Here is a 14,872-nt window from a genome sequence, read left to right as displayed (position 1 = left end):
TTTGCTCATTGAATTCGGACCCAAAAGGCCACCTCCTTAATTGTTTAAGAAAGTGTCAATTTTGCCATTTTTTCTAATGACATTCGATTTAATAATAATAATAATAATAAACTTTATTACGGACTCAAGGTCCAGACAAGGGGCAACATTACATTAAAAATGCATTGCATATCAAATATCATAAATATATATAAAATCATGGTATATCACATAAAAACATCATAATTTATATTTAACAAAAACCCACAATACTTAAGTTAAAAATCCAGATTAAAAGATGATCAATGTCCTACAACGAGACAACGATACCAGTGTCTCCACAACTGGGATTCGTAGCGTGTAGTGCTAACCCTTATGTTTGTCAAGGCCACAATATGCACATTTTTAGAGTCATTTATCCTGCAAATGAATTTATACATGTGGTGTCTTAGGAATAGCTTTTAAAGTACTGACTCCTGCAGCCACAAACATATTACTGGCACTACACCATCTAGCAGTGTTCTCATGGCATTGTTATATGCCACCTTTAGTCTCTGCATACTTGTCTTTAAATAGTTCGACCACAGGTGTGCAGTGTAGAGGGGTGTGCAGTATGCTCTAAATAGCGACATCTTCACCACATCTGCACACGCACCAAATTTACGCAAGAGGATATTTGCCTGTACATACAGCACGCGTCGTTGCCTATAAATATCCTCATCATCTGTCATTTGTTCTGTAATAATATGCCCTAGATATTTTATCTTATTACAGACACTAAGATTGTTGTCAGACAATTAAAAAACAGGATATTTTAGGCATTTATCCTCTTTGGTTCTACGGACTATAACAGCACTCTTACTAGCATTATATTTAATGTCATCAATAGTCAATAGTCAATAGTCTATTTAATTGTCATTTGGACCCCTGGAGGTCCAAATGAAATGCCGTTTCTGCAGCCATACATTACACACAAATAGACCCCAGACACAACATAATTTACATTTTACATAAACATCCATCACATAGCTGTGATGGAAGGCCAAAAAAAACTTATCTCTCCACTGCACTCTCCCCCCCCCCCCCCCCCCCCCCCGATGTCAGAGTCAAAGTCAAAGCCCCCGGCTGGCGATGGCGATTGTCCCGCGGCCATTAAAGCCACGCCGGGTGGTGCGAGGTCGCACACCGGGTCTTGGTGTTAGAGACCCCGGCGTGCGCTCGCAGAGTCCCGCGGCCATTCCAAGCCGCGCGGGGCAGTGATGTAGGCCCCGCTCCAGGAGCTCTTCGACCCCGCAACTCGGGCGGGAGAAGTCGCCGTTGCAGGAGCCCTGAAAAGCGGTCTCCCTCCAAGGAGCCGCGGGCTCCCGGTGCCGCCGTCCGCAGACCCACAGTAGCAGCCTCCGCATCAGCAGCAGCAGCGGCAGCAGCAGCAGCAGCATCAGCAGCAGCGGCAGCGCTCCTCCACCGCTCCACCCGCTCCTGTCTCGGCCAGCTCCGCGACGGTGAGGTGAGTCGGCACCAGAGTCCCCGGATTCTTCTGTTGGAGGCCGCTCCTCGTTGCAGCCCCAACGACAACTGAGACCCGACGAGAAAAGGTCGGGTCTCCAGTGCAGGGAGAGATTTAAAAGTTTCCCCCCCCCTCCCACCCCACCCCCACACACACACCCCAACATAAAATAACAAAAACTACATATAAATATAGACAAAAAATAATAAAAACGCGGACAGGCTGCAGAGGCCGCTGCTGACCAGAGTCGCGCCGCCTACTTTTGTCATGTTCCACGCCATACACGGAACATATAGTAAGGAGCTGCTGGAGGCCAGCGCTAGATGGACTAAAGACCACAAGATCATCTGCATACATAATATGGTTCACTAAAATATTACCAATCACGCACCCAGTGTTACAGGCTTTCAATTGTTTAGACAGATCATCAATATATAGATTAAAAAGGACTGTGGACAAAATTCCCCCTTGTCTAACACCATTTCTAACCCCAAATGGGGCTGAGACCCTATTGCCCCATTTTATTTGCATAGTCTGGTGGGCATACCAGTAGGCCAGAATTCTAACAATGTATTCAGGCACCCCTCTTTGACTCATTTTACCAAACAGCTTTCTGTGATTTAGTTTTGAAACAAAGCTTAAAGCTCATTTAGCATGTCAAAATGAATTAAATGTAATTTCAAAGCAACTATCCAACATTTTCCATTTTCATTCCCCCACCCATGTGCAGATATTCCTTTGAACATCTGGAGAAAGTTAACAGATTTTGCAGGTTGCAATGTTTCCTTGCATTTAGTATTTCACCGTTTTGTCAAAAGTAAGAGCTGCCAGAGGAAATAGTTGAGGCAGGTAGTATAACAACATTTAAAAGACATTTACACTGTGACATGGATAGGAAAGGTTTAGAGCAATGTGGGCCAAACATAGGCAGGTTGGATTAATGTGGATGGGGGATCTTGGTTGGCATTGGGTCATTTGAGGCAAAGGCCCTGTTTTCATGCTGTGTGACTCTATGATGCCTTAGACATGTATCTTAACAAATTGTTTTTATTTTGACAAAACAGGACATTGCACTAACTACAGGAAAAACACAAAGTAAGCCAAGCCAACAGGAGAAACCAATTCAAGTGTTGGACTTTGAATATCATTTTGCAGCTAATAGTGTATGTGATTCATTACTTGAAGTAATTGAAAGCCAAGGAGCAACAGGATGGGGAAAGAAAAATCTGAAAGTTGTTATTCAGAGAGTATACTGTCTTCCTGTAAAGGATACTCACAATCAACTAATCAGAAGCACCCTAATGGATAATTCCCAGTATTCAAACGTGGGTCAACAAAATGCAAGGTAGGGTTTGGATTCAATGTTGATTTTTTTTTTTCTGGCAGAGCTTTGTGGAAACTCATGTTCCGTTATTAATGATGGATTAATCAATGTAGAAACAATGAACTGCATATGCTGGTTTTCCCAAAAAAGTCACAAAGTGCTGGAGAAACTCAGCGGGTCAGGCAACATCATGGATAGCTGACGTTTTGGGTCAGGACCCTTCTTTAGACTGATGGTGGTGGGGAAAGAAAGCTGAAAGAGAGAAGGGGCAGGACAAAGCCTGGATAGGTGATACACCCAAAAGGAGGGGGGGGGGGGGGGGGGGGGGGGGGGGAAGAGGTTGATACGCAGATGGTTTGATAAAGGCTGGTGTGAGATATAAGGATTGAAGATTTATGAATTTTGAAGCTGAAGGAAGGTAGGTGGAAGGGGAGAGGGGAATTAGGTGCTGCATTGTAATAATTATTGTGCTGTGCTGTTCTATGTTCTACGTAGGCACGAGTCCACATAGGGCACAGGGAAGAGAGGGTCGTAAAAGAAAGGGGAAAGGGTTAGTTGTTACCTAACATTGGAAGATTCAATGTTCATATCGTTGGGATGTAAGCTAGTTTGAACTGTCCTTCGGCTGACATGGCCACCACTCAGCCTCCATGCCTTGGGGTGCCTCCCGCAACTGACTTGGGAACATCCGGAGCGTGTCCGAGGGTGCGGAAGGTGAGGTCCCGGCCTGATCACTGGCACTGTTGCTTTCCTTCATCTGCTGTCACTGCCATCTTGAAGGACAAAAACCAAGTTGAACATTACAAAAGGTTGAGGAGTAATTACAATGTAATATAAGGAGCTGGTTAATACCTGGTGACATTGCTAAGTTTGAATTTTAGAAGCCTGGAAATTGTAGGAGGGGGAGGAGAAGAATGAAGGAGTTAAGAGGTTCAGACTTACCTAGTTGTAAGAATGAGATAGAGTCTGCGAGCAGTTTCCACTATGTGACAATTCCACTCCAATGCAGAGCAATATGAGATAAACAGAAGACAGTTCCATTTGGAAAAGCTAACAACTAGAATCGCCCAAGACCATTTGGTTCAGTTTTGCTGTAATAATTTATAGCACAGAAAAACCCCATTCAGCCCATCTCCTTTGCATAAACTAAACTAAAACTAGTCTCAAGACAGAAATCATCCATGATAAACATGTCAGATATATTAATGGAGAAAACAACATAAGATCAGTGGTAAATGTTCAAAAATAATTTTATGTGAAACCAAACCAGTTTACATGGCAAAGGGGAAATATCTCTGGTTACCAAAAATAAATAAACCAGAAATGACTAAAGAGACACAGCCACATAAAGTTAAAACAACATATAGAAATGCTAACACCAGCAAAGGTTCTACTGATTGTGTAAACTATAAAGAACGTTGAAAGGGCACAAAACTGAGCTGCATGAAGAGATTGTGGAAGGAAACCAGCAAGCAGTTTTAAAATCTACACAAGAAGGTTTTGCAATTATACTTTGAAAAAGAGTGTGGTTAGGGGAGTGTGAGGCCTTTAAATACCATGACAGTGGTATGGTTTATGAAAATAGGCGACAGATGAACTACAGCACCTTTTAAACCCCCAATCTCTACTAAGACAAGACAAAGGCAACAAAAGCATGGGAACATCACCATGTGGAAATTGGCCTCCAATACCATCCTGACTTGGAAATATATAATTATCATTGCTGAGTCTAAGTTCTAGAATTTCCTCCCCGACAACATTGTCGATATACAGAATTTTCACACAGAGAGTGGTGAATCTCTGGAACTCTCTGCCACAGAAAGTAGTTGAGGCCAGTTCATTGGCTATATTTAAGAGGGAGTTAGATGTGGCCCTTGTGGCTAAAGGGATCAGGGGGTATGGAGAGAAGGCAGGTACAGGATACTGAGTTGTCAGCCATGATCATATTGAATGGCAGTGCATGCTCGAAGGGCCGAATGGCCTACTCCTGCACCTATTATCTATGTTTCTATACCCATACCCTAGCTCAAGCAGGCAGCTCACCACCACCTTCTAAAGGACAATGAGGGATGAGCAATTAAATGCTGGCTCAGCCTACAAAGCCCACAACTTTTTCATTATTGTCAGTATTAATATTAGAGGAAGAGGATAGTCTCTCACATATCCTGTGGAAATTAATGTCAAAGCAGAATGAAGGCACATTAAAAGAAAATAAATGTAGTAAAGAGTGAGTTCTCATCATAGGATGTTAAAAGATGGCCTAACAATAATTTTCTTCCTTATGGGAATTGTTATTTGATTGGAAAATTAAATTTGGCATTTTGGTATTTTAGAATTATAAGTGCAGGAAAACAAAGGGAATTATTGACCAGTTACCAACTGCTGGAAACAGTCGGCTGTATCTTGCACAGTTCCAATTTGAACCCACCTGTATTCAATCATCTAAATTGCTGTTAATCCTGAACTTGCTTGCATTTTCTGTGAAAAGCGAGGTCTGAGACTTTGATAACGGATTTGGAAGGCCCTTTGGTGTATAATCTGATTATGTATTACATTAAATGGTACAAAATGGAAGAGGCTATCAGCTCTAATTTTAGGTACTTGTCCAGATACTTTTCAAATAGTATTATTGAATCAGCAGTGTCTGCTGCTTTGGCAATGTGACAACTACTTGCTGTGTTCCTCATGTCATAGTTGTTTTATTTTAACCAATTGACTCCTCATTCTGTGTTTCCCTGATTCTTCTAGTTCTTCACCTCTTTACCAATGGGAATAGTTTCTCTCTATTCTATCATTAACATAGATGATGATAAATATATCTGTCAGATTGAAGATGGACACAAAATGCTGGTGTAACTCAGCGGGACAGGCAGCATCTCCGGAGAGAAGGAACGGTTGACGTTTCTGGTCGAGACCCTTTTCAGACTGAGAGTCAGGGGAGAGGCAGATGTGTCAGATCTCCTTGCAATCATTTCAATCTGAAGGAGAACTATCACAGTTTTCCCATTCTAGCAAATATTTCTGGTTTGTCAATTAAGACAAGTCTAATTTTTTCCAAGTGTAAGGTCTCAGACATCTCCATAATCCACATTTTAATTGTGGGGGTTGTTGGGTTTTTCCAAAATTTGAATATTAATTTTTTCCCAATTATTATACTATAATCAAGGAAATGTCTTTGGCTTGTTGTAAGTTTTAGGCTTTGTTCTGATATTCCTAATATTATTAGTTTTGGATCAGGATCCAATTGGATATTAACAACTTCAGAAATAATTTAAAAAATATGCGTCCAGAAATTTTTAATTTTTATACAATTTACAAACACTTCTAAACACAATTTAGAAGCCTACTGCTTCTAATTGGAACATTCATAAATTGTGGTATCCCCTGTATCGTGCTATCCTTGCTCTTGTACTCTGTGTCTCTCTTTATAAAGCCTAAGATCCTGCATGCATTTTTAAAGCACCTCTTCATCTTGTCCCTTTAATGCATAGATAGATATACTCAGAACTCTCTGTTCTTGTTATTATTCCTCCCAAAATTCACATTTCTCAGCATTAAATTTCTGCCACCAAACCATCCATTCCACCAGCCTGTTTACATCTTCTTGAAATCTATAATTATCCTCTACACAGTACACCCATGCTTCCAAGTTTTTTGTTATTTGCTGATTGGGAAATTGTGTCCACTAAACCAAGTCCATTCTTCAATTTTTTTTTAGATAAACAATGATTATTGTTCCATGTCCTGGGCACTCTATTTTATATTTCTCTCTGATCTGAAACTAACCTTTTACTGTTGCTCTCTGTTCCCTGTTACTTATTGATGTTATTGGTTTATCATAGTCATATGTAGCCATATAGTCATTGGTTTATCATAGTCATACAGTAGAAACACGTTGTTTTGCTCTCCAGGCAGATCATACGATACATTAATGCGTTCATAGTATGCATGAGTACAAAAGGTAGTGCAAAAGATCAAATAAACAGAATATAGTGTTACAGCTAGAGTGAAAGTACAGATTTAGAAAGTGCTAGGGCCGTAATAAGATAGATGGAAGAACCAGAAAAACATCTACAGCATATGAGAGGTACATTCAAAAGTCTGAAAACAATGGGAGAGAAGCTGTTCTTGACTATGATGGGACATGCGTCCGAGATCTTGTACGTTCAGGCCAACAAGAGAAGGAATGACTGGGGTGTGTCTCCACAGTCATACCCTCTCTCATGGTCCTTGGTAATGTCAACTGCTTTCCCAAGGCAACGTGAGATGTAGATGGAGTCGATATGAATGAGGTTGGTATGAGTGATGGATTGGGGTGCATCCAGAAATCTGCAGTTTCTCGTGATCTTAGGCTGAGCAGTTGTCATACCAAGCTTTGATGGGTTCCAATGGAATGATTTCTATGGTGATTCTGCAGCCATTGTTAAAAGTCTTAGTAATTAATCATACTACTAAAAAACACTGGGCTTCAGTCTTGTTGACCAGCTTTTTTGAGCCACCTTAACAAATTTCTTGTATACATGCCACTCAATCGTATTTATCTCGGTTACCCCACCAAAAAACACTCATGTTTTTAGACTCAATTTACCTTTAGCAAATTTGTGCAGGCTTCTCTAATCAAAGTGACAGCAAATTCCATCCTCCAAAGAGGTTAAACTGATTGATGTGTAATCACTGGGTTTATTAACAAAGTATAACATTTAAAACTTGCCCATCCTTGGGTTCTACCCCTGAATATGTAGATGTTGGAATATTGTAACCAGGGCAATAGCAATTACCCCCCTTATTTCTTTCAGCAGTTATAAGTTCATCTCAGATGGACAAGTGAGTTGTCCTCTGTAAAAGTAAGTAGACTTTCTATAAACTGTTTATTAACTTTCACTGTTTTAGTAAAAGTTACTGTTATCCAGAATTACTGTTCCTGAGTCTCGAGCAACATCCTCTTCCATGATGAAATGTGATGTAAAGTACTCCTTTACCTCGGCCATGCCCTCTGCCTCCAAGAGTGGATTTTTACTTTTTGTTCTAAAATCTGCTCAATTCTAATACAATTCTCACGTGTCCATTTTTGTAAACCAGCTTCTGCAGTTCCTTGTTCCTACAATTCTCACTGTTCGCATGCCTACAAATTATTTTTGTATTCCGTGTTCTACATGCTAATTGTACTCATGCACATTTCTTTTCTAATGTTCTGCCTTTGTCTCTCCTAGTTTTTTTAAATGTTCTTTTCCCCAAAACTGATCACAGCTTTGGTCAACCATAGATCAAAAAGCTGAATTCCACAGTGAGGTTAGAGCATTTGCCCTCGACTGCATATTGCATTAAGTAAAACTGAAATTAATGGATATTAAATGATTGGAGGCATACCTTGCACAAAAGAAGATAGTTGTTGTTTATGCTTAATTATCCCAACTCCACCACGTCATAGCAGGTCTTCAGAGCAATATACCAGCCTGAAGTCTCTTCGGCTGCTTCATTAATGGCCTTTCTTCCATCATACGTTTAGAGATGGGAATGTTTGCAAAATATTCAGACCTTCATAATTCATAACTCATAACTACTTTGGTTCCGTCTTCACTAAGGAAGACATAAATAATTTGCCAGAAATAGCAGGGGACCGCGGGTCAAAGGAGTTGGAGGAATTGAGTGAAATCCAGGTTAGCCGGGAAGTGGTGTTGGGTAAATTGAATGGATTAAAGGCCGATAAATCCCCAGGGCCAGATAGGCTGCATCCCAGAGTACTTAAGGAAGTAGCTCCAGAAATAGTGGATGCATTAGTAATAATCTTTCAAAACTCTTTAGAATCTGGAGTAGTTCCTGAAGATTGGCGGGTAGCAAACGTAACCCCACTTTTTAAGAAGGGAGGGAGAGAGAAAATGGGGAATTACAGACCAGTTAGTCTAACATCAGTAGTGGGGAAACTGCTAGAGTCAGTTATTAAAGATGGGATAGCAGCACATTTGGAAAGTGGTGAAATCATTGGACAAAGTCAGCATGGATTTACGAAAGGTAAATCATGTCTGACAAATCTTATAGAATTTTTCGAGGATGTAACTAGTAGCGTGGATAGGGGAGAACCAGTGGATGTGGTGTATCTGGACTTCCAGAAGGCTTTCGACAAGGTCCCACATAAGAGATTAGTATACAAACTTAAAGCACACGGCATTGGGGGTTCAGTATTGATGTGGATAGAGAACTGTCTGGCAAACAGGAAGCAAAGAGTAGGAGTAAACGGGTCCTTTTCACAATGGCAGGCAGTGACTAGTGGGGTACCGCAAGGCTCAGTGCTGGGACCCCAGCTATTTACAATATATATTATGATCTGGATGAGGGAATTGAAGGCAATATCTCCAAGTTTGCGGATGACACTAAGCTGGGGGGTAGTGTTAGCTGTGAGGAGGATGCTAGGAGACTGCAAGGTGACTTGGATAGGCTGGGTGAGTGGGCAAATGTTTGGCAGATGCAGTATAATGTGGATAAATGTGAGGTTATCCATTTTGGTGGCAAAAACAGGAAAGCAGACTATTATCTAAATGGTGGCCGACTAGGAAAAGGGGAGATGCAGCGAGACCTGGGTGTCATGGTACACCAGTCATTGAAAGTAGGCATGCAGGTGCAGCAGGCAGTGAAGAAAGCGAATGGTATGTTAGCTTTCATAGCAAAAGGATTTGAGTATAGGAGCAGGGAGGTTCTACTGCAGTTGTACAGGGTCTTGGTGAGACCACACCTGGAGTATTGCGTACAGTTTTGGTCTCCAAATCTGAGGAAGGACATTATTGCCATGGAGGGAGTACAGAGAAGGTTCACCAGACTGATTCCTGGGATGTCAAGACTGTCTTATGAAGAAAGACTGGATAGACTTGGTTTATACTCTCTAGAATTTAGGAGATTGAGAGGGGATCTTATAGAAACTTACAAAATTCTTAAGGGGTTGGACAGGCTAGATGCAGGAAGATTACTCCCGATGTTGGGGAAGTCCAGGACAAGGGGTCACAGCTTAAGGATAAGGGGGAAATCCTTTAAAACCGAGATGAGAAGAACTTTTTTCACACAGAGAGTGGTGAATCTCTGGAACTCTCTGCCGCAGAGGGTAGTCGAGGCCAGTTCATTGGCTATATTTAAGAGGGAGTTAGATGTGGCCCTTGTGGCTAAGGGGATCAGAGGGTATGGAGAGAAGGCAGGTACGGGATACTGAGTTGGATGATCAGCCATGATCATATTGAATGGCGGTGCAGGCTCGAAGGGCCGAATGGCCTACTCCTGCACCTAATTTCTATGTTTCTATGTTTCTATAAAACAAATAAAAACAGTCAATGCCTGTAATATAGCAAAACAAAGTTGATTCAAGTGCAAATTTACGTAACAATAGCATGAAAATAGCATGTGAAAATCAACAAATTGATCATCTCCAACAAGAGAGAGGTCTAATCACCTTCATTTTGACTTTTAGTAGCGTTATTATCATTGCAGAGTCTTGAGGTCATCATTGACCAGAAACTCAAACTAATCCATCTGCAAGAGCAGTCCTGGTGGTGAATGACTCACCACCTGACACTCCAAAGCCTTTAATTACCTACATGGCACGAGTCAGTCATGTGATGGAATACTTGCCTGGATAAATATAGCTCCAACATTACTCAGGAAGCTTGATGCCACAGGGGATAAAACAGGCCAATTAACTGCCACTGCATAAACCAATTTACCATTGGTGGCAGTGTGTACCAACTGCAAAATAAACTACAGTTACTGCATGTCTGGGACACTCCAACATAACCTCCAAAACTCACAAACTCTACCACATAGAGGAAAAAGGTGCAGGCATATGGGAGCATAACCACGTGTGCACCATCCTGTCATGGACCTGTATTGCGATTCGAACATTTTTGCTGCACGAAAAATATAATTAAAAAGGGACACCAGACTACCCAAAAATTATTACCAGATGTATAAATGTTTTCAGAGAAAGATAGACACAAAATGTTGGAGTAACTCAGCGGGTCAGGCAGCATCTCTGGAGGAAATGGATAGGTGTCATTTCGGGTTGGGACCAGCAGTCTAAAGGGCCTGTCCCACTGCGGGGACCTAATTTGCGAGTTTAGAAGAGTTTGTGCTTGACTCAAACTCGCAGCATGGTCGACACGTGGTCCTAAGAGATTTATGTAACTCTCCTTCATGCTCGAGAGTTCCCACATACTCGAGGCCTCAGTTTGGTCGAGGAGTATTTTTTAGCATGCTGAAAATTGTCCGTGAGTAAAAATTGGTCGGCATGGAAAAAATCAATATTTTTTTTACTCGTACGTTTAGTCGAAGTAGGTCGTAATAGGTCGGCATGTTATTCGTAGGTAATCGAAGGTAGTCGAAGATAATGTTAGTATAGTCAAAGGTGGTCGTCTTCACTCTCCATTATTCGGTGTCCAATTTTCCTGAAGCTAGTCGAAGCTAGTCTTCAACATGGTCGAAGGAGATCGAAGGAGGTCTTCTACATAGTTGAAGGAGGTCCTAGGAGGTGTTCTACTTCGGCGATACAACAAGACCATGACACTTTTAAAAATTCTTCTAAACTCGCAAATTAGGTCCCCGCAGTGGGACATGCCCTTTAAGAAGGGTACCGACTCGAAAGATCACCTCTCCTTTTTATCCGGAGATGCTGCCTGAGCCCTTGAGTTGCTCCAGCACTTTGTTCCTTTCTTCAGTATAAACTGGCACCTGCAGTTCCTTGTTTCAAATTTCAGGTAAAGATTCTTTCAAATTTATAAATCGTTATTGCTGATAGAATTTCAACATCACATTAGATTGAACGATAGGCTATAGCCTATATATGAACTGAACTACTTCTTGTAACTTTTATCTAGAAAATAACATCCTTTTGTTCTGACACATCTGAAGCAAATACTTAATTGTATGAGGTATTGTATGTAGATTATTTTATTCATTTCAATACTGTCACAACATTTTATTATTTTGGTACAGAGTTCAGTTTTGATATTAATTTACAGATTCCTGGCTTTGTCTTACTCACCTGATTGTATCTTCAAGCTGCAGTCTTCAAACACCTTGCAATCTCTTTTCCACCCAGTCGATGATTCACCTTTTGTTTCATCACTTTCCATCTCTACCTCCAGTTCATCATGCCTTTTGAAGTTTATTGAAAAGCAAAAAAATCTGCGGATACTAGAAATCTGAAATAAAATGGAAAATAATGCATATACTCAGCAGGTTAAGACGCATCAGTGGAGAGTATTGCCTACATTTTCTGCTCTGAAGTTAATGTTGGCTGCAGATTAAAATAGTAAAAAGTTGAAAAGGGGCAATGATATATTTTGAAAGGACATTTTCTGCATTTGTGTGTTTCTAATAGCTGAATTTCTTCACATAACTCAAATTGTGTAGGACAACTATATTTATACTTAAAAATCTTACTAGGAAAGATATATTTTATGACATATACTTCTCAGCCATTGTAACTGTTGTAACTGTAGAACAAAGAGACCTTGATGTACGGGTAGTTCCATGATAGGCACATAGTTCCATGGCAATACAGTTTGTCAGAGTAGTGAAGAAAGCATTTGGCATGCTTGCTTTGGTTCAAGTATTGCGTACAAGAGTTGGGACATTATGTTAGATTTTCTTTAGAGGTCAGCATGGAAACAGGCCCTTCGGCCCACCAAGTCGACGTCGACCATCGGTCACCCGTACCCTAGTTCAACTTTATCCTACTTTTGCATCCGACTTACTAAGGGCAATTTACATGTCAATTAACCTACAAACCTGAGCATCTGGATTGTAGAAGGAAATTGGAGCACCCCGAGAAAATCCAAGTGGTCACAGGAGGAACATACAAACCCTCCGCAGACATTGAAAGATGTAAAAATAGATTTACGAGGATATAACTGGGACTGAAGGGTTTGTGTCATCAGGAGAGGCTGGATGGGTTGGATTTTTTTTTCGCTGAGGTGTCAGAGTCTGAAGGTTGAGATTGCAGAAGTTTATAAAATCACAAGGGTCATAGATAAGGTGAGTAGTCATAGAATGAAACAGTGTGGAAGCAGGCCCACCCCGGCCAACATGTCCCAGCTACAATAGTCCCACCTGCTGCGTTTAATCCCTATCCCTCCAAACTTGTCCAATCCATGTACCTGTCTGACTGTTTCTTAATTGTTGGGATAGTCCCTGCCTCAACTACCTCTTCTGGCAGCATGTTCATTACACCCACCACTCTTTGTGTGAGAAAGTTACCCCTCAGATTCCTATTAAAACTTTTCCCCTTCACCTTAAACCTATGCCCTCTGATCTTCGATTCACCTACTCTGGGCAAGAGACTCTGTGTATCTACCCGATCGATTCCTCTCATGATTTTATACACCTCTATAAGATAACCCCTCATCCTCCTGCGCTTCGAGAATAGAGTCCCAGCCTACTTAACCTCTCCCTATAGCTCAGACCCTCTAGTCCTGGCAACATCCTTGTAAATCTTCTCTGTACCCTTTCCAGCTTGACAACATCTTTCCTATAACATGGTGCCCAGACCTGAACACAATACTCTAAATGCGGCCTCATCATAGTCTTATACAACTGCAACATGATCTCCCAACCTCTGTACTCAATATGTGTAGGAAGGAACCTGCAGATGCTGGTTTAAACCGAAGATAGACACAAAAAGCTGGAGTAACTCAGTGGGACAGACAGCATCTCTGGATAGAAGGAATAGGTGATTTCAGGTCAAGACCCTTCATCAGACTAGTTAGAGATAAAGGAAACAATAGATATAGACGATAATGTTGAGAGATAAAGATCAATGAATGAAAGATATGCAAAAAAATAACAATGATTAATGTTGTTGGGTGAAAACGAGAAGCTGGTGTGACTTGGGTGGGGGAGTGATAGAGAGAGACGGAATGCCAGGGTTACTTGGTTAGAAAAATCAATATACCGATGGGCTGTAAGCTGCCCAAGCAAAATATGAGATGCTGTTCCTCTAATTTGCGTTTAGCCTCACTCTGACAATGGAGGAGACCTAGGACAGAAAGGTCTGTGTTGGAATGGGAAGGAGAATTAAAGTGTTTAGCAACCGGGAGATCAGGCAGGTTCAGGCAGACTGAGCGAAGGTGTTCAGCTAAACGATCGCCCAGTCTACGTTTGGTCTCATGATGTATAACAGTCTCAATCTACTGCATCCATTGTTCAACGGATACAGTAGATAAGGTTGGAGGGGGTGAAGTAAATCTCTGCCTAACCTGAAAGGTCTGTCGGGGTCTCTGGACAGAGTCGAGGGAGGAGGGAAAGGGACAGGTGTTGCATCTTCTGCGGTTGCAGGGGAAGGTATCTGACTGATGAAAGCCAATGTGCCAAATGCCTTTTTGGCCACCCTATCTACCTACGACTCCACCTTCAAGGAACCATGCACCTGCATTCCTAGATCCCTCTGCTCTACAACACTCCCCAGAGCCCTATCACTGTGTAGGTCCTGCCCATGTTAGACTTCCCAAAATGCAACAGCTCACATTTCTCTGTTTAAATTCCATCAACCATTCCTCAGCCCATCTGGCCAATCGATCAAAAAAAGTTTTTTCCTCGGGGTAAGAGTGTCAAAAACTAGAGGGCAGAGATTTAAAGTGAGAGGGAAAAGATTTGAAGCAGTCCTGAGGAGCATCTTTTCCACAGTGACGATACTGCCAGAGGAAGTGGTCAAGGTGAGTATAATTATAATATTTAAGACACTTGGATGGGTACATATATAGAAAGGCTTGGTGGGGGATGTGGGCCAGATGTAGTCAAGTGGGTCTAACTCGGTTAGGCAAATTGGTTGGCCTGGATGAGTTCAACAAAAGGACCTATTTCCATGCTCTATAGCCCTAAATTGTTTCATGCGAGTACATACATTTTGCAGTTTTAATTCTAGGTTTTTCAAAATTTCAACTTTGTAATATAGTTCATGCTTGGGCCTGTGTTATAACAAGGGAAAATACCAAAAGGTTTGTGGTCACAAACTCGAAACTTTAAAATTTGCTTTATTAATTATGTTAATAGTGCACATAATTTTGCAGGGTACAAGAAATCCATAC

General features: G+C 41.4%; 1 protein-coding gene across 3 annotated transcripts in view; it reads left to right on the top strand.

The window, feature by feature from the left end:
- The window catches only part of spidr (scaffold protein involved in DNA repair), a 247,077-nt gene that overhangs the window by 164,104 nt on the left and 68,101 nt on the right, over positions 1–14,872 (top strand). For all 3 annotated transcript variants that reach the window (XM_055634117.1, XM_055634116.1, XM_055634115.1), the window contains exon 10: positions 2,551–2,831. In XM_055634117.1, coding sequence (XP_055490092.1) covers positions 2,551–2,831 — 281 coding nt within the window. The remainder of the gene's footprint in view (positions 1–2,550; positions 2,832–14,872) is intronic.

Source organism: Leucoraja erinacea, chromosome 4 (assembly GCF_028641065.1).
Source record: "Leucoraja erinacea ecotype New England chromosome 4, Leri_hhj_1, whole genome shotgun sequence".
In the NCBI taxonomy this organism is placed as follows: domain Eukaryota; kingdom Metazoa; phylum Chordata; class Chondrichthyes; order Rajiformes; family Rajidae; genus Leucoraja; species Leucoraja erinaceus.
The sequence above is the reverse complement of the archived record's forward strand: the minus strand, read 5'-3'. Positions and strand labels throughout refer to the sequence as shown.